The 26,786-nt window shown below is 43.3% G+C and overlaps 1 protein-coding gene across 1 annotated transcript in view; it reads right to left on the bottom strand.

The window, feature by feature from the left end:
- The window catches only part of LOC307244573 (partitioning defective 3 homolog B-like), a gene marked incomplete at both ends in the record, with an annotated part of 251,215 nt that overhangs the window by 150,984 nt on the left and 73,445 nt on the right, over window positions 1–26,786 (bottom strand). Inside the window, 4 exons of the mRNA XM_080019807.1 lie at window positions 5,049–5,174; window positions 8,077–8,160; window positions 14,175–14,245; window positions 25,460–25,551. Coding sequence (XP_079875933.1) covers window positions 5,049–5,174; window positions 8,077–8,160; window positions 14,175–14,245; window positions 25,460–25,551 — 373 coding nt within the window. The remainder of the gene's footprint in view (window positions 1–5,048; window positions 5,175–8,076; window positions 8,161–14,174; window positions 14,246–25,459; window positions 25,552–26,786) is intronic.

Raw genomic sequence — 26,786 nt, 5'->3', positions numbered from 1 at the left:
CTGTTACAAGCTTACTCAATAGACCTGCCATACAGTAGAAGGACAATAGATCTGTGTGTGTGTGTGTGTGTGTGTGTGTGTGTGTGTGTGTGTGTGTGTGTGTGTGTGTGTGTGTGTGTGTGTGTTAGTATTATGCTTGGGCATAACACTCGTAGGGATTAGCCTATTTACGGTGACCTACTGACACGTATTCTGCTCAACCAAGCTATCACCATACACCTGCTATGACGGGACAATCACTGTGTGTGTGTGTGTGTGTGTGTGTGTGTGTGTGCGTGTGGGCGCGTGTGTGCTTGTGTGTGAGTTTGTTTGTCACTCAAGGCCTAATTTTCTTGAACACAACTTTAATTATGATATTGCTCAGAGGATTTTGGCTTCTAGATGTGTGTGAACGGAATCTGAGAAACAACTCACAAAATAAATCGCTTTCATTTCTAATTGGGAATGGGAAGCAACATATGTTAACTCCGGCCCTAGACATAATTTCAGGGACTTTTGTGTCTGAGACATCTTAAAACTAAGTAAAAAGTGTTGTGCATGTTATGTGTTATTTGGGTTTGACCATAATTTATTATCAATACATATTTTTATATTCATGAATTGAATTGAAGTGCTCTTTGCAAACACTACATGAGGTTTTGAGTTCCCTTTCATTCAATGAATATAGTATATATCCAGCTCTCCCATTTCCTGCGACATATTTTAAATGAAATGTAACTTATTTAATAATAATTTAATGTAAAAGCGGCTTAAAAAAGAAAAATCCCACATTTCCACTTCCGGGTCCCAACGCCTGATTCCTATTGTTTTCTCTGATCTTTGTCCATTAAGTGAAGACGGTTCAACCGGCACACGGCATGTCTGACACTCATTCAACCCTGTATGACACGGACGTGCTCGCAGCAACGTGTGCGAGGTTGACATAGCAACAATGACGGAGGACGGACGGCAAAAAATGGAACCGCGAGAGCTGAAAATACTTTTCTCGGTCGATATCCGGCGCTTTCGAAGGCAGGGTTCAAATCCGACGGCTTGAACTTGAACTTGAACTTTCAGATTCGGAGCTTTGTTATTCACCGCGGCGCATTCCGCCGTCTCGGTCAATAGAGTTATTTAGATTCACGACGGGGGTCAGGAGGGGAAGGACCGCGCTGCGCCATCCTTTGAGAACTTTCCAATGACTCTTGTGATCGTTCTCACCGCCAGGTTATCCGACGAAGCAAAGATTCACTTTGCCGCACGGCGCGCTGGACAATGACGTGGCAAGGATCTGACTCGAGCATTTCAATTCAGGTCGGGTGTTGGAGATCAGAGGTGGACAGAGGGCGTCGGCGGGTACCAAGAATTAATTTAAATACCTTTAAAGACCGTAATAAGACAAATTGAAACATTTAAGACTGACCTTTGGACATATCATCCCTCTCTTATTCAATAAACCGTAAACTGTACATGCATAGATAGAGTACATACAGTATGTGTTATTTCTTATCTCTTTCTAATCTGTATGTCTTTTTTGACTGTTCTGGGGTTTTTTTGTAGCTGCAACGCCTGAATTTCCCTCTGGGGATTAATAAGGTTTTACCTTATCTTAGATGGCAAAAAAAAACAAGTATTGTAGGCAAGTAAAAAGGTAAAAAGGTGCAACTTATTGCGTACAGGGCGGCGGTATGTACTTAGTAGAAATAGGTTATGAACTAGATGATTCTATGAATTGTCTACGATCTGTTTCCTTTAAGTCAAATGGCAAGGAAAGTGATGACTTTTTTCACAGAACTTCCCGCTTGCATTTCTCTCTACGGGTGAGAAAGTGTAGCAGTAATTCATAATATAAACTCAAGGGGCAGTGTTTTCTAATGACGTTCTTATCGTGGCATCTGTGTGTTTGTGCGTGTGGTCATCAAGTCTGGACATATCCATTTCGATCCTTTGTTGGATTTCATTGTGTCATGTAATGTGCATGGAAGCCGGTGTGTGTTCCAACACCTGTGTATTGACAATAAGCTGGTCGGCCCAACCAGCACTAATCCATTTACCTAGAGTAGAGCATAAACCCACCTCACATACTGTATAATCCCATTACCACGCTCACAGCTGGACACGGGTTATTGTGTATTCCACATTGACATTGTAATGTTGCATAATCATTCTAACATCCACATCTGTTACCATTGTAACCTACAGTAGTCTAATCCCATGTCCATTGAATTCTATTGTCATTTTAATCTATGGTGATCAGTCTAACAGTTGAGTCAATTGTCATTGTAATCTATGCCTACTGTCACTGCTGCTGTACTGAGGCCGATCTGAATCACTGTCACGGTGAAAAATCTCCACTGAGGTGTGGTGTAAACGCAGTGTTTGAAAAAGATTTGTGTAAACCCGAGGGAGGAGGTCACCCAACATGCAAGGACCATCAAAATATGGTCCAAATGTATGATATGGACAAAATCAAATATTACAATGTCTTGATACTTTGACAAGATTTTGGGGACGACTACTGTATCATCGCTTTCATAACATATTTACATTCAAAGATTATGAGAGAAATAGTTATTGTTGATGTAGCTATTAGGACCAAGCAGGTAGAGGCAACAGCCTATGAAGCTTAGAAAATGTCATTACTTAAGAATAATGCAGCCTTAAAGACAACATCTAACTAAATAACAATATAATGATAACCAAAATTGCGCATTATATCGATTCTCATATCACAATATATATACACTACTCACAAAAAGTTAGGAATATTTGGCTTTCGGGTGGAATTTATGGAACATGTAAAAAGTTCACGCGACAGTGATATTATATCATGAAAGTAGGGCATTTAAGTAGAGGCATGCAATGGTGATTTCCTCTTCTCAAACAATTTATTGAAACAAAAGCCAACAACAGTGGTGGGTTTACCACAACAAAAAATGTCAATGTCTCAATAACTTGTCATGTGCCCTTGAGCATCAATTACAGCTTGACAACGACGTTTCATGCTGTTCACAAGTCAACTTATTGTCTGCTGAGGCCTGGCCCCCCACTCTTCTTGAAGGGCGGTCCTCAGGTCATTGAGGTTCTGGGGTACAGAGTTACGAGCCTCTACACGGCCACTCAGCTGATCCCATAGGTTTTCTATGGGATTCAGGTCTGGAGAAAGTGCAGGCCACTCCATTTGAGGTACCCCAGTCTCCAGCAGCCATTCCCTAATGATGCCACCTCCATGAGCTGGAGCATTGTCGTCCATGAAGATGAAACTAGGCCTGTGTTGTTCGTGCAGGGGCACAATGACTGGATTAATGATGTTATTCAGGTAGTATGGGCTTGTCACTGTACCATTCACAAAGTGTAGGGCAGTTCTGTATTAACTAGACACACCTGCCCTCACTGTAACACCACCACCACCACCAAAGGCTCATCTGGTGACAACAGTGGCTGATGCATTGCGCTCTCCTTGACGTCTCCAACATCGTTGGCGGCCATCATTTCTGATCAACGTGAATCAACTTTCATCAGAGAAAAGCACTGAGGCCACTGGTCCCTCGTCCAGCGTCAACGCTGCCTGGCCCATGCAAGACCATGATGCCTGTGCCTGGTGGTGTGGTCAGGTACCCTTGCAGGTCGTCTAGCACGCAGACCACGCTGATGTAAACAGTTTCGAATGGTCTGACGTGACACCTGGGTGCCTCTCACCTCCCTTAAATGTGCCTGGAGTTGAGTGGCATTCATCATCCGGTTCCGCAGGGCACTGTTCACAATGAAGCGCTCATCAGTGTGGGATGTGGCCAAAGGACGTCCACTTCTATGCCTTTCTGTGACTCTTCCAGTCTCTCTAAATCTCTGTTGCAACCTGCTGATGACACTCTGTGACACTAAGCTCAGTGGCCTCTTCCCTCTGAGAACATCCTGTTTGAAGCCTCGCAATGGCGAGGTACTGTTGATCAATCGTTGGGTGTCGTCTTGGACTCATGATGTCAAAATGGGAACAGCATGATGAAGAGGACTGTTTAAATACCAATTCTAATTGAACCAGGAAATGTATTGGTGGATTCATGGATCACCTGTTGTGAATTTTGCCGTTCAGCTCCTTGTTAGAGAACAGCAAGTTGTGCAAAAAGTACTGAAACATTGAACAGTTAGATATGTGCATTCAAGTAAGAAGTTTAGAGAAGGTCAAATTAAGTTCACCTGTAAAGGTTATAGTGCATTTTAGGTTCATCCTGAAATTTCACCCGAAAGCCGAATATCCGTAACTTTTTGTGAGTAGTGTATATATATATATAAAGCCATATCTTCAATAATATTGAAGATATGGCTGGGCAATACTCACACATGTATGCACACACATTCATGTAGATGCACAAACACACACAAGTGCGTAGAGTGAAATACATACAATGATACACAGTGCATGTGCACAGGTACTTGCACATGTGTGTGTTTTTGTGTGCGTGTGTTTTTGTGTGTGTGTGTGCCTGTGCGTGTATGTGTGTGTGTGTGTGTGTGTGTGTGTGTGTGTGTGTGTGTGTGTGTGTGTGTGTGTGTGTGTGTATTTGCACTCTTTCCAAACATCTGTTAAGTGTCTGTTCCGCTGTCCTCTGTGATGTCGGTGCAGTAGGGAGATAAGCCTCCGTGACAATGGACAAACACAGTCAGACAGACAATAAGAGAGAGAGAGAGAGAGAGAGAGAGAGAGAGAGAGAGAGAGAGAGAGAGAGGATAAAAGAGAGAAAGGGGGAAACAGGCTCCACTTCAAAAGCTCTGAGAAGTGGCATGCACCCATGCACACAATAGGGCTCAACTGATACTGGGATTGTCTGTTCTGATAATATCAGTGATATGGGGCGACAAAGAAAAAGAAGCCACAATATCACAGCCATCCAAGAGTAAAGATTGTTCTTTTGTCTGTTTTGTCTTTTCCTAAAAAATTGACTGCTGTTTTTTCGAAAGAAAAACTTAAAAAGAAAGCAAAGGCAATTGTTTACACCTCGGTATTGATAATGATAGCTTGCGACCACTCCCATATACGCGCAAAAACGACTCGCACACGTCGTTCCACTCACTGACTGAAGGTTTTGTCCATGAGGTCCGTCTGGTTGATCTTGACGATGCACTCCTCTTCTTGAAACAATCCCTCCTTCCGAGAGCGACTCTCCTCCTCCACCCCACGGATATAAAGACCAAGAGACCTACGATAGATAGATGGATAGAAATGAGGAAAGAAAAAAAGAGAGAAAAAGAGAGAAAAGAGTGGTGGTTTGATCACAGTTAGAACAGTACAGATCATATTATTGATCGCATGCAATCACCTCAGGGAGAAAAATGCACAGTGCGGTATATTTTGTGTGTGAGTGTGTGTGTGTCTGTGTGTGTGTGTGTGTGTGTGTGTGTCTGTGTGTGTGTGTGTGTGTGTGTGTGTGTAGACATGGGAGACAAAGACGTAGAAAGAGGAAGAAAAAATGTATTGAACAAGACAAAGGGACTGATTGCACAGTAACACACTGCTTGTCTGATTGTACAGCAGAATACTCAAAGTCAGGAGATCAATAGGAACATATCAATACCCATCGCCTGCATTAACAACCACATCCTCTGAAGCAGGGATTCCCAACCTGTGGTGCCAGAGCCCCATAGGGGGACAGGAGTAGTACATTATTTTTCTAGCCGTATTCCCTAAAAACCTTGCTCTCTCCTGCAAATAGATTCACTTTTTTTGCATCATTGGAAAGTGAAGAATCAGAGCTTCAAAACAAGGTGTCACTTGTCCAAATCAAGCAAATATTTTTAAAGCTATGACTTGTTAATGACAAGGGAGTGGCAAGCTGTGTTTCTGAGATAATCACCTTCAAAGTTTCCCCCCACACTTGGCTTTATTCGGCCAGCTCCCAGAATGCAAATAGTTGGAGGACCAACAAAGCCGCATGGCTACTTGTCACATGGCCACTTGACACCCTGCTGAATGGGGACGTGAATGTCTGCCCCTGTTTGGGGCCTCTTTTCATTTTTTTTTCGCCCCGGCTGACTTTGCAGGTAAACTTGAGAATCTTGTGCATTGCAACTTGTTCATAATCTGCATCACCAACCTCAACGGACTTCATCACTTCATCAACTTGTAACAACTACGGGCATATCCTCAGTCTCCTCCGGTGGTTCTTGAAAATACCACCGGATCATCACATTCAGGTTGAAATCCGCTGCTTGAAATGTTCTCCAAGTCTTGGATAACGCCGGTATCAGATTCAGCATCGCTCTCGGAGAACTAACTATCATATAACATATCACTATAACTAACTCCATAACAACACGGAGATGAAAGTTTTCACAGACAAGTGAAAGTGGATCCTTGTCTTATTTACAGAAATGACGTCAGCATCACTTCTTTATTAGTATACGTTGGTAAACGCCCCCTACACAATAATGTCTGTGTGTGTGTGTGTAAAAGTAGTATGATTTAACGGTTAAACTCTATCAAAACAGTTTCACATTGTGACTTCACATCCAATGGAATATGGAGGAATGATCTTCACCTGGACAATAGCTTTAAAGGAAACAATCGATCTGCGTTGTTCGGCGCTATTCAGCGTCTCGGTAAGTGTAATCTAATGGGAATATTTATTTAGTTTTAAAAATATGTTGAGAGATTAAAAAAACACAAAGGAACACAAATCTGGAAAAATCTCACTTTTCTCCATTCAATGAATGCAACAAGAAGGTGCAATGCTCTGCTGAGCTCCACAGTGTTTGAATCACCTCCAGTGGATTTCACTTCTACTTTGCTGCATCCCGGAAAGCAGCAAAGGGGCAGGAGCTTGAGTAAAAAGTGAAAGCTCTAAGCAATCTACATCTACACTCTTTCTGTCTGACTCTATAAGCACAGGGAGTCAGGCTCAAAATGTCGGCCAGTTTTTTGTCAAAACAATTTGAAAGTATCTTGAGACTTTTGGACTTGGTTTTCCCTGCAGGGAAAGAGGCTCGTGGGACCAGAGGATGGAGACAATTCAAACATGTGGTTTGAGGATTGGAATTGGAGTGTGTGTTTTAAGGGTTGACTGGCAGTAATAGAGAGGTCTAGCCTTGACAGGGAGGTCTGGGGAGGCGGATGCACACACACACACACACACACTTTCGTGTGACCCGAGGGTGTGTGTAATGGAACAGCATACAGTACAGAGACCTTCCATATGGTTCATTTAGACATGGTCGTCACTCTGTCAAAATCTTACTATGTCTTTTTTTTTTGTTTCCCTGTATCCATGTCTCTCCGTCTCATTGTCTCTCTCCCATTGTTTCTTATTCATTGGATGTTGCTGTGTTACGGGATTTAGGATTTTCAATGTTTTTTCCTTGTTTTTTTAAATTTAATCTGATGTCTGTTTTTGTTATTTTTTCATGTTTTTTTAAAGTGTACATTGTTGTAACCGGGGCACCATGGGAAAGTGGGTTCATGGTTTAACAAATGTTAAAACATTTAACAAATAACTAAATAGACCATGGATATAAACAAGCAAATAAGTCATACGTTTTGAAAAGGAAAAAGCCAGGAGATCAGCAGAAAAGGAGATTCAGTCGGAAGATAGACGAGCCGACAGGCACGCAGGAAGATTAGTTCCCTTATGAAAACCCAATTGCCCTTCACCTTTCCCTGCTTTCATCTGTTCACCTGGAACGACTTAATACAGAGAGAGGGGGAGAGAGAGAGGGATGGCTGTGCCAAGGGCCATCTGTTTTACAGTGTTTTAGCATCATGACTGTGCTAGAGGTGAAAGGTGGGGACAGGGCTAAATGACGAGGGGAAGGGGGGGACGCGTGCAGAGGGATGAGCTAGAGGGACGGAACTAGGAGCTGGAGGAAGAGGAGATTTGGAGCGGCGGTGACTTTGAGGAAATCCCCCATTGAGAAAACGGCAAAACACACCAAGAAAACACACATACACAGCATGGGAGGTGTGTAGGAAAAAACTATAGTGTGTTTGTGTGTGTGTGTGTGTGTGTGTGTGTGTGTGTGTGTGTGTGTGTGTGTGTGTGTGTGTGTGTGTGTGTGTGTGTGTGTGTGTGTGTGTGTGTGTGCGCTCGCACGCACGTCTCCACTCACCGTCCGCTCAGAGAAGAGCAGTAAGGGACCACGTGGATTCCCAGGGGGCCGTGCTCTCCTGATATCTCCACGGTTCTGGTCAAACTGGGAAAAGAGTAGAAGAAGCTTATTGTCCGTGAAGCACCATTAATGAATGAATGAATGAATAACAATAAATGATAAAAAAGAAAATAAGACACATTGAGTATCTCACTGAAATAAACCTTTGCCTTCTCATCCCAGCTTCGAATGTCTCTGTCCTGGGACACGTTTGCTAAAAGCATCGTCAGGCCAAGATGACTGTAAAACCCCTCGTAGCTTCTCAAACATCTAAACTTAAGACGCTCTTAGAAATGATGGTAGATTAACGAGTGCGGCCGCTCAGCCGCAGGAATAGCCGTGTCGGGAAACGCGTGTTAAAGAACCCTCACAGGATTACAGCTGGAAAAGTCGCTTTACTCACCAGCATCGCTTACAATTTTTACAAATGAAACAATAAAAAAATATGAAAAATAGGGATGTTTAAAAAAAATATAAAGACATCCCTATTTTTCATAATTTTTCACTATTTCCCTTGTTTCGTTCTCATATATACTCTTATATATGCCATCTAGCCTCTCCCTTGTACATGTATAAGCACATGATTTTTTTTTTTTTTTATCTCTATTCTATCTTGAATCTAAATGGTCCTTTCTACATGTTCACACAAGGAACAGGCAGAGGTAAACAAACACTACAACGGCCTGTGCGTAAGAGACGGCGAAAGAAGGGGAGAGAAGGGGGAGACGGAGGAATGAGAACGGATGGGATGAGTCCTCAGGGAAGAAGGCAAAAGGTTCCTGCAGCCAATCACTCACACACACACACACACACACACACACACACACACACACACACACACACACACACACACACACACACACACACACACACACACACACACACACACACACACACACACACACTCACTCACACTCACACTCACACTCACACTCACACTCTGCAGGGGAACAGAGAGCAGAAAGTTTGTAATAGTTGCCAAAGACTGTGCTCGGGCGACAAAGCACTGGAGCTTTCCACTGAGCTAGAAACAACTTTTTGGGGTTGAATTGAGTCCCGGCCTTTAAAAAGGCCCCACAGAGGGAGGAAACCGTTGGTGCCTGCGCCTGTGAACGAACTTATTGTTTATTATTCTTTCTTCACTGTTTACCTCTTTGTTTTGGGGAAATTAGATGTTTCCACCCTTGGTTTTAAACTGCTCCCTCTCTCCTTCTTTCTTTCTTTTTTCTTTCTCTCGCTCTCTCTCCAGCTTGGATTAGCTGAGTATCTGCGATGGGATGCCCCACCACTCTGCTCCTCTTCGTGTTTGTGCCCCCGTGTCTTTGTTTGTTTAATTAGTTTATCTATCAGAACGCAGCCATTAATCCCCTCCTGACATTCTGTGTGTGTGTGTGTGTGTGTGTGTGTGTGTGTGTGTGTGTGTGTGTGTGTGTGTGTGTGTGTGCTCTTGTTTGTTTGTCTCCTCAATTTTTGCACTTTCATCTCTGTCTGTCTATGTGTCTGTAGGGAACATCCATCCATGCCGCTCCTCCATAATGCGGAGTTTTCGCGCGCGCATGCGCGCGCACACACACACACACACACACACACACACACACACACACACACACACACACACACACACACACACACACACACACACACACACACACACACACACACACACACACACAGCTACAACCATTCAGCAAGTTTGAGTTAATCCAGTGTGTGTGTGTGTGTGTGTGTGTGTGTGTGTGTGTGTGTGTGTGTGTGTGTGAAGGCAGACTAGATGAGATAGAGGAGGAGTGTCTGAATTAATTAGACAAGGCTAATGAATAGTATTACAACCCCCCCATCACTCCCCCCCCCCGCCCCAACCCACCCTCCGCCTCCTCCATGCCATCTAGCCTCTCCCTCTCTCCTTCTGATGTCTGAACACACACACACACACACACACACACACACACACACACACACACACACACACACACACACACACACACACACACACACACACACACACACACACACACACACACACACACACACACACACAATTGAGATTGAGTTCTGAGTGTTATAGTTTTGAAATGTTAGCATCAACTGTAAAGAGAGAGTGGGAAAGAGAGAGAGCAAAGGAGAGGGAGACAGAGGGTAAAGAGACGGAGGGACAGACGGAGGGATAACAGAGGGAGGGAGAGACAGAGGGACAGACGGAGTGAAAAGGGATGGAGGGACAGACGGAGGGGAGCTCCAAACAAGAGACAGGCAGATTGGCTGAGATGTGACACGAGAGCGGAGACCAGAATCGGAATGAAAGGAAGTAGCGAGTGAGGGCGAGAAAGAGAGAGAGAGAGAGAGAGAGAAAGAGAGATCAAGAGAGCAGGTGTTCTCTTTATCCACCTGCCACTTCACTGATCCTCACTATAAAAGACAAGAGGGAGGGAGGGAGAGAGAATAGAGGGGATATAAAGGAGGCTGCATTACTTTTCCTCTTCTCACTCAATCTCAGCCTCTCACCTCCCTGCTCGCCCCCTCCCACCATCCCTCCCCCTCTCGGCCCAACGACTATCTTTGCTTCATTCTTCTCTCCATCTCTCATCAAAGCTGGCCTTCAAAGTGCTTTTCTTTTTTTTTTTTTTTTAGAAGAGGGGGATCAAGCAGACACAAACACAGCACGCTGCTACGACGCAGACAAACACGTTGGAGATTCAACGGTTAAAACTGCAGGAGCCAAAGGTGCCAACAAGTGGTACTGCACTCATTATTATTAGTATTGTTAGTATTATTATTGTTGTTTTTATTATCCTTTGTCAAATACTTACAAGTTATATTGAACTTTTAAGAGAGAGTGAGATTGACAATTGCCTGTGATTAACAGTTTAAACATATTTTTTCTTCATTTTATGCCACTATCTCAGTAGGTCAATGCCATTTATTGGAATTTAATATTGAAACCAAAAAAGTAAAAAAGACGAGACAATTATCCTCAACCCAGGTGTTGAAAAGGCACATAATTCATATTTTTCATCATCTGTTGCGACATTGCTTACATTGGCTTAAAATTCACCGGGAACTCTATGATTGCGGGATCCAACGATTTCACAACATGTTCGCGATCAGCTCGAATAGCTGGGAGCAAAAAGACAATTAGCCAGACAAAGAAGAGAGAGACAAACTTAAGAAATAGAAGAGTGATGAAGGATAGGAAATACATCCAGGCAACAGAGGGATATGAATGAAAAGAAAGTAAAAAGAAAAGACGACAAAGGAAAGCAGAGACAGGCGTGAAATGAGCGATGACAACCGCCTCGTTGGTTAAAACATTTTTAGTTTGGCTCTCCACTTTAATGGAGAGCCAAACACTTACTCTGTACAGTACGGACGCGAAATAGTGAAACTCCAAATTAAAGCCTTGGTCTCCAATGTTTAAAATATCGAGTCAGTTTCAGCCAGACCCGTTTACCATTTAACCATCCCCGGTTCCCAACCGCCCCATCTGAAATCACTGACGTTATTCCTCCCATAAACACAATATGATGGCCATGCAATTTCAATGAAGCAATTCACAGTGAATTTACAGTGTCCCCATGTGGGGAAAAAATGCCTTTTTGATTCAAAGGTAATGAGCTTTTTCGGTAATGGCATGGTGTGGTTAAATTATGACGATATTACTGGACATAAATACAGTAGGTGTGGTTTCTCTCACCATTTCTGTGACTCGCATGCTCGCACGCTCGCACGCGCACGCGCACACACACACACACACACACACACACACACACACACACACACACACACACACACACACACACACCAAAATGTGCATATCAGCAGAAAGAAATGAGGGCAATATGTATGGATGCACGCCATATAGAATAACACACAGATGCAACTCATGACTTACTATTACAGTGTGTGTGGCAGCACTCACAGACACATTTTATTTTATTTTTATATTTTGCAATTTCAAGGATCGTTTACCCATGGACCATGAGAAACCATGATATCACTTTTACATTACTTACAGCTGTGAGAGTGCGTGTACGGGGCATGAGAATATATATATATATATATATATATATATATATATATATATATATATATATATATATATATATATATATATATACACACACACACACACAATTTTTTTTTTAACACCGATCAGCCACAACATTAAAACCACTGACATGTGAAGTGAATAACATTGCTCATCCTGTTCCAATGGCTCATGTCAAGAAGTGGGATATATGAGGCAGCAAGTGAACAGTCAGATGTTAAAGTTGATGTGTTGAAAGCAGGAAAAATGGTCAAGTGTAAGGATCTGAGTGACTTTGACAAGGAACATTTGTGATGACCAGACGACTGGGTCAGAGCATCTCCAAAATGGAAGGTCTTGTGGGGTGTTCCCGCAATGCACTGGTTAGTACCTACCAAATGTGGTCCAAGGAAGGACAACCGGTGAACCGGCGACAGGGTCATGGGTGGCCCAGGTTCATTGATGCACGTGGGGAGTGAAGTCTAGTCCGTCTCGTCCGATCCCACAGAAGAGCTACTGTAGCACAAATTGGTGAAAAAGTTAATGGTGCTATGATAGAAAGGTGTCAGAACACACAGTGCATCACAGCTTGCTGTGTATGGGGCTGTGTAGCTGCAGACTGGTCAGAGTGTCCATGCTGACCCCTGACTACCGCTAAAAGCTCATATAATGGACACGTGAGCATCAGAACTGGACCATGGAGCAATGGAAGAAGGTGGCCTGGTTTGATGAATCACGTTTTCTTCTACATCATGTGGATGGGCGGGGTTAGGGTCCGATCCGATGGAGCACCTGTGGGATGTGCTGGAGCAAAAAGCCTGATCCATGGGGGCCCCAGCTTTCAACTTCCAGGACTTAAAGGATCTTCTGCTAACGTCTTGGTGCCAGACACCACAGGACACCTTCAGAGGTCTTGTGGAGTCCAGGGCTCAATGGGTCAGAGCTGTTTTGGCTGCACGAGGGAGAGCTACATGATATATGTGGTTATTAGTGGTGGTTTGAATGTTGTGGCTGATCGGTATACATACAGTACATACATACATACACACACACACACACACACACATCAACACATATGAATGTGTTGAAGTACAGTACTTGTACAATGTATGTATGTGTGGGAATTATGAAATGTTTATGTGCAAGTTGCGCGCATGTGTGTGTGTGTGTGTGTGTGTGCGGAGCCAAGCCCATGAGTGATGTCATTTGGTCGTGTGATAGTTACTGGTTGTTGCTAAGGACTGAGGTTACAACTTGTGATACCTTCTGTAATGTGTGTAATAATTTATATACCTCACAATACCTTCCCACTCACTCACTCGCTACACGCATCCACCCACTCAATGACTACACCCACTGGCTCACTCGTCCACCCATCCCCTACACCCACCCACATATTCATTACAATGGTAGGCTCTTTGATACGTGCCTGACTCTTTTTATCGAAAAGACAATTTGAATTAAAAAAATTAATTTACGCTATTTTACATCAAACACCTTAGTCAGTTCCGATTAAGGCCCCTAGCCTCCATTAACTAAATGGTTCAGAGGTCAGTGGTGCTGCTCTGAAGTTGTAGTGGTGGTAATCGTCGTTGTAGTTATGAAAATACTAGTAGTGGTAGTAGTAGTAAAAATGAAGAACTCCATCTATCTTTCCTTACTATTTTGTGGGTGCCTGTCTTCATTAAAACATAAACACTGATGCAGATCGAGTCCTTGACAGCTATTTAAGCTACTGTAAGGAACTTATGTGATGAGCGAACTTTTAACATAAAACAGTGGACGGTACTATACTCCAAAAAAATGTATAATGTAATGTCTAAACACATGCATACATGCAACATATGAGTCAGATACAGGAAGACACGGCAATCCAGTGTTTCAGTAATTCAAGTTAAGTTTAACTGTTCGCCAAATGCACGTTCACACACACACACACACACACACACACACACACACACACACACACACACACACACACACACACACACACACACACACACACACACACACACACACACACAGTGTTTGTTACCTGCCGTTGAAGGAGTGTTTACTGGGCGATCGCTCCATGGCTGCAGTTCTTTCTACAGTCAGACTGCAGCCCTGCAGACAACACAGACAACATAGCATGACATGACACAGCATGATGACACTGTCAAAAAAAAGCTGGGGAAAAATGGACATACAAATAAAAATTGATTCATGGAACAAATAAATTGACGAATGAGAAAAAGAGAGAGAGAGAGAGAGAGAGAGAGAGAGAGAGAGAGAGAGAGAGAGACAGGGTTAGGGTTAGGGTAAGGTTTATGTCCATTTTGAGGCTGCCTGATGTATCGACGAATACATGAGTGAATGAAGAGATAAGAGGGAGATGAGCGCATTGATGAGATGTTTCGACCTGACTTATATGGGTGACAGAGAGAATGTGGACAAAAGATTAAGACAACTCCGAGAGGCGACAGTCAGTGAGTGACACCGAGTGAGCCACAACAGCTTGTTAGGTTAAAACAGAACACTGACATCGGTGTGCTTGTTTGTGTCGGCATATTAATGGAGCGTTGCCGGTACACACCAAAGGACTTAAGCTCGGAATTTTGAGCCCCAGAAACATTTTCGAGATCTGAAGACAAAAAGGGGTTGTTAATAGCATGTGGTCCGTGGATTTAAGATCAGTCCGGTCTGAACGTTTGATATAATCCTCGGTCTAGAATCCCGAGATCTGTGATCCCCTTTGAATGCCGCCTCACAAAATCGTATAGTGTATGCACAACCAGGATAGAAAAAAGTCTTTCAGTGTGTGATGGCGTCTTTCAAAGTCAGTTGGCGTAACCCTGCCGTCAAAGAGAAGGGGACACGTCACACACATGCAAATGCCTCTATGTGTGTGTGTGTGAGGCTGCTGACATATGTATTCCAGTGTGACTAAACTGGGGTCCAATGGGGAATAGGGATACCGCTGGTCTCTAATGGACTCCAGCCATAGCTCAGTCACACACACACACACGCATACGGGTCAACGGGGGTCAACGCTAGCGGTAGGCACTAATGGACTTCTAAAGTGACCTTTCACCCTTGACCTCTGAACCCACTGACACATGACCTACACCACCTGTCAGCTCGAGGGACACAGGGAGACAGCGAAAGACAGGCACCGGGATTATCTGGAGGAGAAAGAGTGATAAATGTTGAAAAAAGATGGACTGGTAGGACAAAGAGAGGTGAGGAGAAGTACAGCACAACACGCGATCCTTAGAACAACCGTGTGTTTGACCAAAAAATAACAGAAATAAAAGCGCAGGATTCAACAATAATAAGGACAGACAGACAGAAATCTGAGACATCCAAGCATTAATTTCAACAGCAACTGTATAACGGCGGGAAACCAGACCTAGTATGTTCTGACTGAAAATCAATTCTAAGGACTTGCTTTCAAGGAGCGAGAGCCTATTCTAGGATGTCTGGGTAAACTGTAGATAAATGCTCAAGTGTGTCAAGATTTGCAGAAAGAAGCAGGTGTGACATTGGGGGGAAAAAAGGAAAAAATAACCTACATTCGAAGACAATGGCTCAGGAATCAATTGTGACAGTTCACTGAAACTACTATAGAAGTGTCATAGTAAGATATTGTCAGGTAATAAAGATGGTCTCAACCATCACGCCTCCATCTCTATAGCACGTTTCAGGGTAATTAAATGCATGTCAAATTTAAGTTAGTGTTATTTTTTTTGGCAGCACTGTCATGTCTCATTGTCATCAAATGATTAAAAAAAAATTCCACATCAATGACCCAAAATTTGACACGCATTAGGCTACACACCCGATAAGATATGATTTTGGCTCAATTGTCTTTTCTATTTATTGTTAGAAATGATTCAGACCAAACTTCCATACCTGCCTATACTTTAGTTACGGAGCCCAAACAGTCATTATTGTGCATTATCTACTAGCGCTAACCTCTTTAAAATGAAATAATGGTGAAGTTTAACATTTAATCCTTTTCCTGGAGACCCTCTGGTGGTCCCCTGACCCCACACTGAGAACCACTGCTACACTCTAACGCTCCTAACAGATAGGGTTTCGTTAAGAGATTGGTGACAAGTGTAGAAGCTCTGTTAAGGAATGCCAAGAAAATTGTAGGGCTCGGTGCTTAGCTTTGATTACATGCAACTCAAAAGCAAATGAACGATAACCTTTTTTGTTTTGTTCAATCTAATGTTCATTCAATGAGCGTTTTATGAAAACCATTCTGCTTAATAATTCCCATACACTACATCCCCACGGCTACAGACAGCTTAATCGATACTTGAGCATGAGCGACTCTCTTTCCAAAAGCCAGAAAAAAAGACAGAAGTAGTATTTTCCATTAAAACTCATTGATAGATGGCCTTACCTTTGAATAATGATGCTTATAATGAATGAGCAGCGAGCGCCTATTCATTTCAGTCCAATCGAATTATTGCGCAAAGCGGATCAAAAGAGAGAACTATTAGTGATATTACTAATTACTGAATAACCAATCAAGCTAAGTGTTCCCTGCAAATTGTGCTAGTGCTGGCATGATGGAGGGGGCTGCATGTTGGAGTGTATGTAAAGTTTTGGCTATCCAATTGAAAACTATGCACATTGCAATATTTAGGTGTGTGTATGTGTGGGCATGCATGTGTAATTTATTTAATGCATATTAAAAAGTGCCCTGATTAATGGCATGTAATTTGGCAGCCATGTGCACGTTGTTGCTGTTTGAGTTGGTATACTACATGTATTGTGTCCTTGTGAATATTTGCTTGCATTAAGGCGTGGCGATATATCTAGACAATATTGATATTGTGATATGAGATTAAATATCATCCAGGATTTGGGTTTTCATAATGTCATGACATAGTAAAATGTTGTCTTTAACGGTAGAAGCAAACCGGACGTGTTGGCATAGCATACGGGCGCGTCGCAGTGTGCCGTAAGTGCACATTTGCTATTAAATCCATGTTAATCCACTGCTGCAGCCCCACTGACCGCGTCAGCCGTGCAAGGTCCAGCGCTGCGCGGCAGAAATCTCTGATTTTGCGCAAGAGACCTATTTCCGTAAATGTATTTGTAAAAAGTGCAATCAATTAAAATGTGTTGTATATGAGTCATTCCACCGCAGACCTATAGCAGATGTCCGGTTTGCTTATTGACCACCGGCTTCAAATACAAAGAACAAACATGCTGTGTCTGTATAAGTGTGGAGGGGGGCGGGGTGCATAAGTTCATCTGATTGGAGGGGGAGGTGTCCAGTATATTGATGAAGAGAAGAGAGAGGAAGAGGAGGAGAGAGGGAAGTGAGCAGAGCGCTAGATTCGAATGAAAGGAGAGACAGTGTATGAAGAGAAGCCCGTAATAAAGAGGGACACAGCCATCACAGGTTGTTATTTCCCGACCGCACACCTCAACCCCGGGGTAGTTGCAAACCTCGAGGCAGGCAGTGAAACTGGCTTTGGTCTTCGAATGAAGGTTGTGTCTGTGTCTCCTTCATTGTGTCTGTCCGGTCGACCCTGCCCCGCGTCACATGCGTCATCTAACTGTGTGTCAAACTATTTAAATAGAATAGCTGTTGTTTCCGATACTCCTACTCTCTCCACGCCACCGACACGTCTGGGACACGTCACCACGTGGAGTCGGTGGAAAACCATGCTGTGCGCCGCGCCCAAACGCTGCGCCGACGCGTCCTGTGGAGGCAGTGCCGCATTACAGTAAAGTAGTTCAAATCTTCTGAACTTCATAGACAGTTCTAGCTGTTCTAATTAGAGATGCCACGGTGAGGAATTGAGGTGAGGGGGGTCCGCGGCGCGGGGAGTGTCCCTGTTATACCTGATCTGAGGTCTCCGCCTTCTCTACCCCCTCCGCACGACGCAGCCACTTTCACTTGAGTAGTGACAGACTAAGTATTGATAACATATTAGTATTTTACAAATCAGATTTTTTTTTAATTGATGAATGTCGGCACTGATACGCGAAAATTAACGAAATGATTTCATTTATGTTTTATTTCTCTCTAGAAAAAAAAGAAAAACACCAGTGGGCAAGTAATGTTATCGTGTACACCTGAACACCCTCTAACACCGATAACCGCGGCAATCCTAGTTCTAATCAAATCAAATATCTACATTATCAATTAAAATTTCAAAAATATTTTTCTTAATATCTTATTCAAGCAACAATAGTCATCCCCAAAATATTGTTAAATTATTGATATTCAGGTATTCTTCAAAAGGCGTCACTCACACAGCCATTTAGGATCTTCTGGCTTCCAGCCGGTTGAAGCATCAGCAGCCTTGTGTACGGACACTAACCCTCAGAGGATAGCGGTTTAGAACAGGGATTTACCGGGACAATGCAGGCACACTGTAAATACATGTAATCTTACATGTAACATGTGATCATAAGTGTAACAAGAATTTATTCACGTCCATACACATGCGAACGGGTCACGACTCGGGATGTCTGTTCCCCACACAAACGGATGCAAACACACTCGCACAAACAAGGGTTACACAGTTGTTGCACACGTTTGTATCCAGGAAACCACAATCAGATGTGTGCACGTGCACACAACCCACACACGTACACCCCACAGGTGGATGATAAATAAGTGCTGTGTTGCTTTATTAGTCCCTGTAGGATGCCCTGCAGGAGAAAACACTCCCAACCTAATTAACGCACTGTAACTAACCTCCAACAATGTGTGTGTGTGTGTGTGTGTGTGTGTGTGTGTGTGTGTGTGTGTGTGTGTGTGTGTGTGGGTGTGTGTGTGTGTGTGTGTGTGTGTGTGTGGGCCTGCGTACGTGCGTGTCTGACTGTGACGAAGAGAAAGATACTTTGTGTTCTTACCTACGCTCAAATGTGCAGGGTGGTGGGTTTTAAACCCTAGCGGAGAAGAGAAGGAAAAAGAGAAAAGAGGAGGAAACGAAAAGGAGAGTAAGGTAAGAACAAACACAGCGAGAGAGAAGAACAAGGCACCGCAGTCGATCACTTTTGGGCTGAAATGACAGAAAGCAGGGGAGAGAAAGAAACAGACAGCAGGTGAAAAGACAAGAGCGGAGTACAGAGGCAGAGTAGTCACAGTGTCTCCTTGAAGGGTAGTTTCTCCTCTCCCCCATCACTCGCTCCAAAAGGCCAAGTGACAATTTGTACAATTACCCAGCGCCATTACTTCCATCTGAACCTCGCTGCCTAAGAAAAGAGACAAGACTAGACAGAGAGAGAGAGAGAGAGAGAGAGATTGTGTGTGTGTATGTGTGTGTGTGTGTGTGTACGAAAGATGCACATGTGCCAGTGCTTTGTGTGCAAGAAAGTATAGTATAGCAGAGTATATATGTGTGTGGAAGAGAGAGAGAGAGAGGGAGAGAGATAGACAGAGAGGAGTGGTAGTTGATTGGCGAAATGATGTTTAGCTTGGAGGAATGGCAGAGTTGAAAAACAGAGAAAGCCAGAGAGAAGGAAAAGCCGTTTATTTATAGTCGTCCAGTGCCAGCGAGTCATTAAGTACTTTAACACTCACCTGTTAGTTTAATACGACAGCAGGTCAGACAGAGAGATGGGGAGAGGGAAGGAGTGAAGAAGAGGAGAGGGGTGGAATTGAGGAGAGGAGAGGAGTGGAGGGGGCAGGGGATAAAAGATAGAAAGGTGTGCAAGGTTTACAAAAGGGATAAGGTCACAGGAGGAGAGAGAAGCTAGATGGAGAGGGGGGAGAGAGCGAGAGAGTAATGACACAGTAATGACTCCTCTGGACTGTGCAATTTCTACATCCAAACTGTACATCATATCAACATCCCATCACTCTTTCCATTCCTCCTTCACGGATTATCAGTCCCGCCTTCACTCACTTCTCAGTTACAGATTTGAAAAAAAAACCTGTAATAATAATAATCTCAGGCAGCCTCAGCGGGGTGTTAAATTGGGAGTGGACCCGGGTTGCCCCAGTTTCCAGAAGGGATCAAACTCGCTGATCATTTTGAGCTTAGATAATCTTAAACTGCCTTCACATACGCACTGTAAACCTGCAATTATCCGGACACTACCCGGAGGAGCTGTATGTGTGCACGCAAATGTCCGAATCATCTGACCCGGACATTACCCGGACTACCCAGCCAGCACCCTAGTACCATGTCTGGGTTGTGTCCGATTCAGCAGTATGTGTGAACAGAGCTGGTAATTGTCCGGAGCATTCACAGCGAGCGAGTGGGCGCGTCGTGTGTTGATGACGTGTCTATCATGCTCCAGTCATTTACCTTTGCGCGGACCTTCGTGCACAGAGCGTAGCTGCTGGGTACTTCTTTCTGCTTTCTTCATTATTCCTTTCCACCCTCGTTTATATTGCGGATACGTCCAAATACATGGCATATCAACACAAACTAAAAAGCACCTTTAGAGAGAGCGGCCTGGGTAAGCTGGACATATGCAGTGCAAGACTTCAAAAGAATCCAATTCAGTCCAAATGTATTGTTAGGAGAGAATTAAGTTCCTATAGAGCCTAAGATTGAATGACAAGTGTCAAAAGGTCATAGATAAAGGGTTAGGAAAATGTTGGCCTTGAGATAAGCGCAGATAAAATAGTTAGTCTGAAGATTTGAGCGAGGTGAGAGGTGAGTAATGCAGCATTTACCGCCTTGGTGTGGAGGAAATTACTTTGGGAACGACCTTCCACGATGGGACACTTTACCACAATCTACGATGGTTTGACCAATGGGAATAGAGTTGAGCTTCAATAACATGGACAAAGGAAACTGGTATTAACCGAATCTTCATATTTGTGTCCGAAGCTTTGTGAACCCATGACATTTTGAAGGCCTGAGGACTCGAGCGTCTATCTAGGAAGCAATTCAGCCAGATGATCATAGGAATTCATGAATATGACTGCTGTGTCATAACTAATCAGGCTTTTTTGTAATCACAACGTATTATAAACTTATCATATTGCAGTGACACTACAGCATTTTAGAATTTACGCCATTATCACCTTTTCAGTTGTGGCTTTGTGAGAAGAATTCCATGTAAAATAATGTTGCCCCCAATTTTTTAAGATTAAACCAATAAAAAATGCAGCACCTGCTGCACAACGTGGTGAGCCTGTCACAATACGAAGCAGTGATAACCCATTATCTCATTTGGAAGTAGCACATTAGGCGCATTAGGCCCATAACGCATTACTGTTACGAATGCAGGTGTTCTTCCTATTCTGGAAAATAGCCCATAAAAATCTGCGTTAGGCCAGAGGAACATTCTTTCTAAAAATTGGTCTCCCGAGGAAGAGTATGAACACCACTGATGTAGGAAAAGCTATAATGTTTTGTTTTTTTTCTGTTTGAGGAGGGAAACTCAAAGACCTAAAGTAATCCTAAAAATCATAAAAAAGAAATTGAATCCCCAACTAATGCAACGGCATACATGCACGCAGGACGACAAGTGCACCCAATCACACATTTCACAGACTTAGGGAAGTTTACATGCATGTGCAAACACACACGCACAAAGACACACACACACGCACAAAGACACACACACACGCACAAAGACACACGCACACACACGCACACACACACACACACACACACACACAGAAAAAATGTCTACGCCAGGTGTGTAACTGATACCCAGTAATATTTCACAGTGACAGCTCGAGGATTGATAGGCTGCGGTGAAACAGAGCTGAGATGTAAGGAGTGCGACAGGGCGCCCAGAACAACATGCGCTGCATTCCTGGGCTTTGTCTTACAGAGCAGAACATAGATCATTGTTGCCACGTTTCCTGGTTTTAAGCACCTGCCAAGGAGTTTGGTTTTACTCCAAGCCTGGATTTAATAAAGAAAAAGAAAATGAAGAAAAAGTGTCTCTCATTCTGAAATTGGCAAAAGGTGAACTATATACATATCTACCGGTAATATAGTTACTTGCTTGTGAAGTCATTTTAATTGGAGCGATTAAGTGTTGAGAGTATTTAAAAGTAAGGATACATCTATGTCAATAATCGTGTCAGATATTGGGCTAACTCCGGGCTGAAATAGGGCATTGATTTGAAAACATCCCCAGCACAAAACGATCCAATATTAAAGAAGAGCAACATGATTTGTGACACAAAGAGGCATGTTAGATGCCTCTAATGGATAAAAATGGACCGTACGCCAATCATTATAATTTAAGAACCCAGAGACCAAAGTAGGGCACAGGCTGGGCACTGGACCCAAACTAATCGATTAATCGACTTATCGTTGCAGCTCTAGTATTGTGTACACATCTTGTTTATGGCTGTTGAAACCCATTAAAAAGGGAGAGCTGTTGGCCTGCCAAACAAGAAACCCAACCCAATTTAGGTTCAGGTGCAGGATAAAAAATAATACCAAAAGCCGGCCTTTTTTCCTCACTTAACTAAAATTAAACGTTATTGCAATAATATAAAAAGATGAGCTTGATTTTTCAGTGTGTGGCTATTCCTTGTACTTTATTTTGTAAAAGGATACAGTCAATACCTCATTCAACATTTTTCACAATCCAGAATTATATTATGTTTAATTGCACAGCTTTGAGTCTCGCCACTTGCCAATGCTGCATTCTGGTTGGACACGCTTCAAAGGTCAGCGTTCGCTGGGTCAAACTTCTAACTATTTAAACTTTGGGCTTCGTGACTTGGCGACTATCGCCGGTGGAGGGCCGCGCCAGGGGTAGTGCCGGTGCCAGGTTGGACGTCAACGCTCGCTCCCGTAGGAAAGGGATGGCTCAGCACTGCATCTAGTGTTTGGCACTCGTCAGGTGTAAACACCTATAGAGTCCAAAACACTCAACCGTAGAGCCCTTGGTGATTACCAAATGCAGGTACAAGACAACACACGGTTACCTCAACCTCCTGGCAACAGGAACCACAGAGACTGACCATCTCTGAAGGCCAGAGTCCCCAAAGCCCAAATAAGCCTCCTTTCAACGGTGAAAGGCAAGGTGGGGAATTTCGTTTGTCCAATGGGTTACCCTAAAGGCCGTTAGTCTGACGAATCGGGAGCCCTTTGGGGATTCCAATCGCCGTCAGGGATCCGAGGGGACTTTGTCCAACCAGTGGTTTTGTATTGTCCAAGGGGAAATCTGGAGGGGATTTAAGGCTGTTTTTGTATCAATCCTCTAACAAGTTCCCAAGACAAACCCAATTAACATCTGATAAACTATACTACACTGACAGTAACGTTGTGTGTGTTTAAGTATACGTGTGTGTGTTTGTGTGTGTGTGTGTGAACGTGCATTTGGCGAACAGTTAAACTTAACTTGAATTACTGAAACACTGGTTTGCCGTGTCTTCCTGGATCTGACTCATATGTTGCGGGGGGGGGGGGGGGTGAATATTATATCACATGATCTATAAACACACCGCATCATCTTGAAGACAAAAAAAAAGCATTCCAATCGGCTCAGAAAGGATTGAGGAGATTGTGTCGAGACAAAGGCAGAGGGAGAGAAAAACAGATGAAGCAAAGGCTGGGAGGGGAGGACAAAAACATCAAAGAAAGGTAGGAGAAGGGAGGCCAGAAATTGAAAACAAGTGTGAAGAGGGGTGGAAAGTGCAGGGGAAATTAAAAGGAAGAGAGTATTTGTCTCTTTCCCGCAGGACAGATGAACAGACAAAAATGGGGATTGATATGGATTGTGATTGTGCATTGTCAGTCCGGCTTTCACCAGATGTTGAACATGAAGGCCCGAGAGCAAGCAGCAAGCATGATTAAAAGATGTAAAACAAGAGAATAGGAAGTGAAGCTCCAGCACAAGGAAGCTACGCGAGGTTTCAGCCCCAGTTTGATTCATCGCGAACAGCAGCGAAATCCATGAAAAGCGGCAGGCTCATTCTCTCCTCAGCCATTTCCTCTGCCTCCTCTCCTCTGAGGGTTGTAAGGCACGCATTGTAAGTCTGGCTGAATGGGAACACCAGAGAGCGTCAAACATGTCAGTGTTACGAGTTAATCGAGCTGGAGAAAGGTGGAGGAGGAGAGGTGGAAAGGTGAGGAGAAAGACACAAATATTGAGGAGCGGCAAGAGTCAAAAGCACCGCAAAAGCACCACGCATATATATATATATATATATATATATATACATATATATATATATATATATATATATATATACACACACACACACAGTATACATACTGTATATAAACAGATATCAGTAATCTGAAATATGTTATTTGATAATTGTGTTTTATTGAGTTATATCCTGTATATATTCCTGGTCCTAAAAGATGCATTTGAGTTAAATGGTCAAACTTTCTGAACTCATCACTGAATGCTGCCACCTGCGTGGTCATCATACACTATACACATTATTGAAGTAGTAATCAATGAGATTATTTTGTAAGAAAATAAATCTCATAGTTGATGCTTTTTTCTCCGTTTATACAAATATACAAGTCTCTATAAATTTTCTCCCGGCTCTTGGTTCGGTTTAAAATGGATACATGAAAGGTATCCAGTATGTTTCTTAGTGCAAACAATACTCAAATTCAGCGGGAGGGGAAAAAAAACCAAACGGGTGTAGGGGGGGTTTTAAAACACAAGAAAGGGCAGATATCTGCCCTCTGCCCCGCTTTAGAACAGGCGAAGAAATGAAAGGAGGGAGAGAGAAAGGGAAGAAAGACATCCGTCTTCATTAGTAGAGTTTGATGTGACAGGGCGTGTCTGGGCTGCAGGGAGCACGAGGACACTCCAACCATTCACTCACTCGCTCTTTCACTCACTCATTCTATAGACGCGCACGCACGCACGCACACATACATACATACACACGCGCACACACAGCGCCGGGTTAACAAATCAAAGGAGTGTTCATCTAATACCTATGGAATGTTTCCGCCTGTTTGTCTCATTAAAACCCCACCCCCTGTGATAAACCTCTCTCGCTCATTTTGGTCCTTGTGCATCGGTGTTGATCTGTCTCTGCTGTACCACACAAAGTACCAGCATGTAAAGAGTACAAAGGAATACTTATTGTTAAATATTTACCGGCCTCAAATTTTGATTAATTTATTATGACAATAATTGTCTGACTTTTGACTGAATCCAACTGACTCCCATACGAGTATATAAATATCCTAAAACTCATATGTGATTTGTTTATTAAATGGTGTATCATGATATAAGGAAGTCCTGACACAATCATGACAGGAAGCCACTGACATTGTTTCTATTTGAGTTTGGTCTTCATAACCTCCAAGCTGGTGTGTGCGCGTGCGTGTACGTGTGCGCGTGCATGTGTGTGTGTGTGTGTGTGTGTGTGTGTGTGTGTGTGTGTGTGGATGAAGGTCTTACCGAGGCAGTGGTTTCTTCAGTGAGGGAAGCGTCTGCCTCCATGGAGGGGCTGAGGACCGAATCACTACTGCTTCTAACCAAGAGCGGAGTGCCTGAAGAACACACAGACACACACACACACACACACACACACACACACACACACACACACACACACACACACACACAGAAATTCATATGTGAATTTTTTGGGTAATGTCCGATTGAGCGGTATGTGTGAACAGAGCTGGTAATTGTCCGGAGGATTCACAGCGAGCGAGTGGGTGTGCCGCGTCAAATTCACGCGCAGAAATTCATATTCATATGTTCATATTTATATTCATATGTTCTCTACACATAGCCGATACATTCCATTATGATCCGGGAGAAAGAGGTATGGACGTTTCAGCATCACCGGGCCTAACGGGAGATTGCGGTGGTGTATCCGTGCACCTCATCTGATGCAATGTTGAATTGGATCATCTAAAATCACAACATCTTGGAGAGTGCGTTCTCCAAAGTTAAAAAGATATAGAGGGTAGGCTACGTACGAGAACTTGATGAAGATTAAAGGACGTAGAAGAGTGAAAGGCTGGCATATGAGCGTAGTTGGTGTGAGTGTTATGAGTGTGCCGAGACGAAGCAACAGCTGTTAGAATGTCATCTATATTGACACACAAGCGCTGTATATTCCACACAGGCCTCCTGGGGCCAGACTTCAGCTCATACATTTTTGATTAACTTTCTTTTTTTTACGTTTATTAAAACAAGAGATAAACTGGTCCGAGCAGAAACAATGCAGAGGATGAATTACATCCGATGCCACCGTTGAATCCACGGTCTCTAATGCAACCATTAGAGTGTGGAAAATAAACTGTGACTGGCCACCTGCAAATGCAAGTTCAATAACCTGTCGTCTAAGCTTCTCACACTTGAATTTATCACAGCTTTGTGAAGCCCAGAAAAAAAAGGACAAGATATATCTGTTGGAGGAGTTTCACAACATACCACCAAGGATCACTTTGGGCAAGAGCAGAGCACCATGATCGCCTCGTGTCATATTATCACTCCTGATGCACAGAGGTGTTGCCACCGGGGGCTAATTTCCGCCCAAATCGAGCTTCTCCACTGCAGACCTAAGTGATATTAACCTGACTGAGTCAGCATCAGTTTCTATCACCACTCTCAAATAAATATATCCTTCTAAACAAAACAAGCAGTCAGCAATCTGCTTTGAATTCTTTTGTGACAGTTGAACAGATATCTGTAGGTATATTTTTAGCACTCTGTGGTTTATTAAATTTATTTTTATCTTTTGACATGTCCCTTCTATTCCACTGCCTCTCCA

The sequence above is a fragment of the Zeus faber genome, assembly GCF_960531495.2.
Source record: "Zeus faber genome assembly, chromosome: 18".
In the NCBI taxonomy this organism is placed as follows: domain Eukaryota; kingdom Metazoa; phylum Chordata; class Actinopteri; order Zeiformes; family Zeidae; genus Zeus; species Zeus faber.
This window is presented reverse-complemented; position numbering and strand designations above follow the sequence as displayed.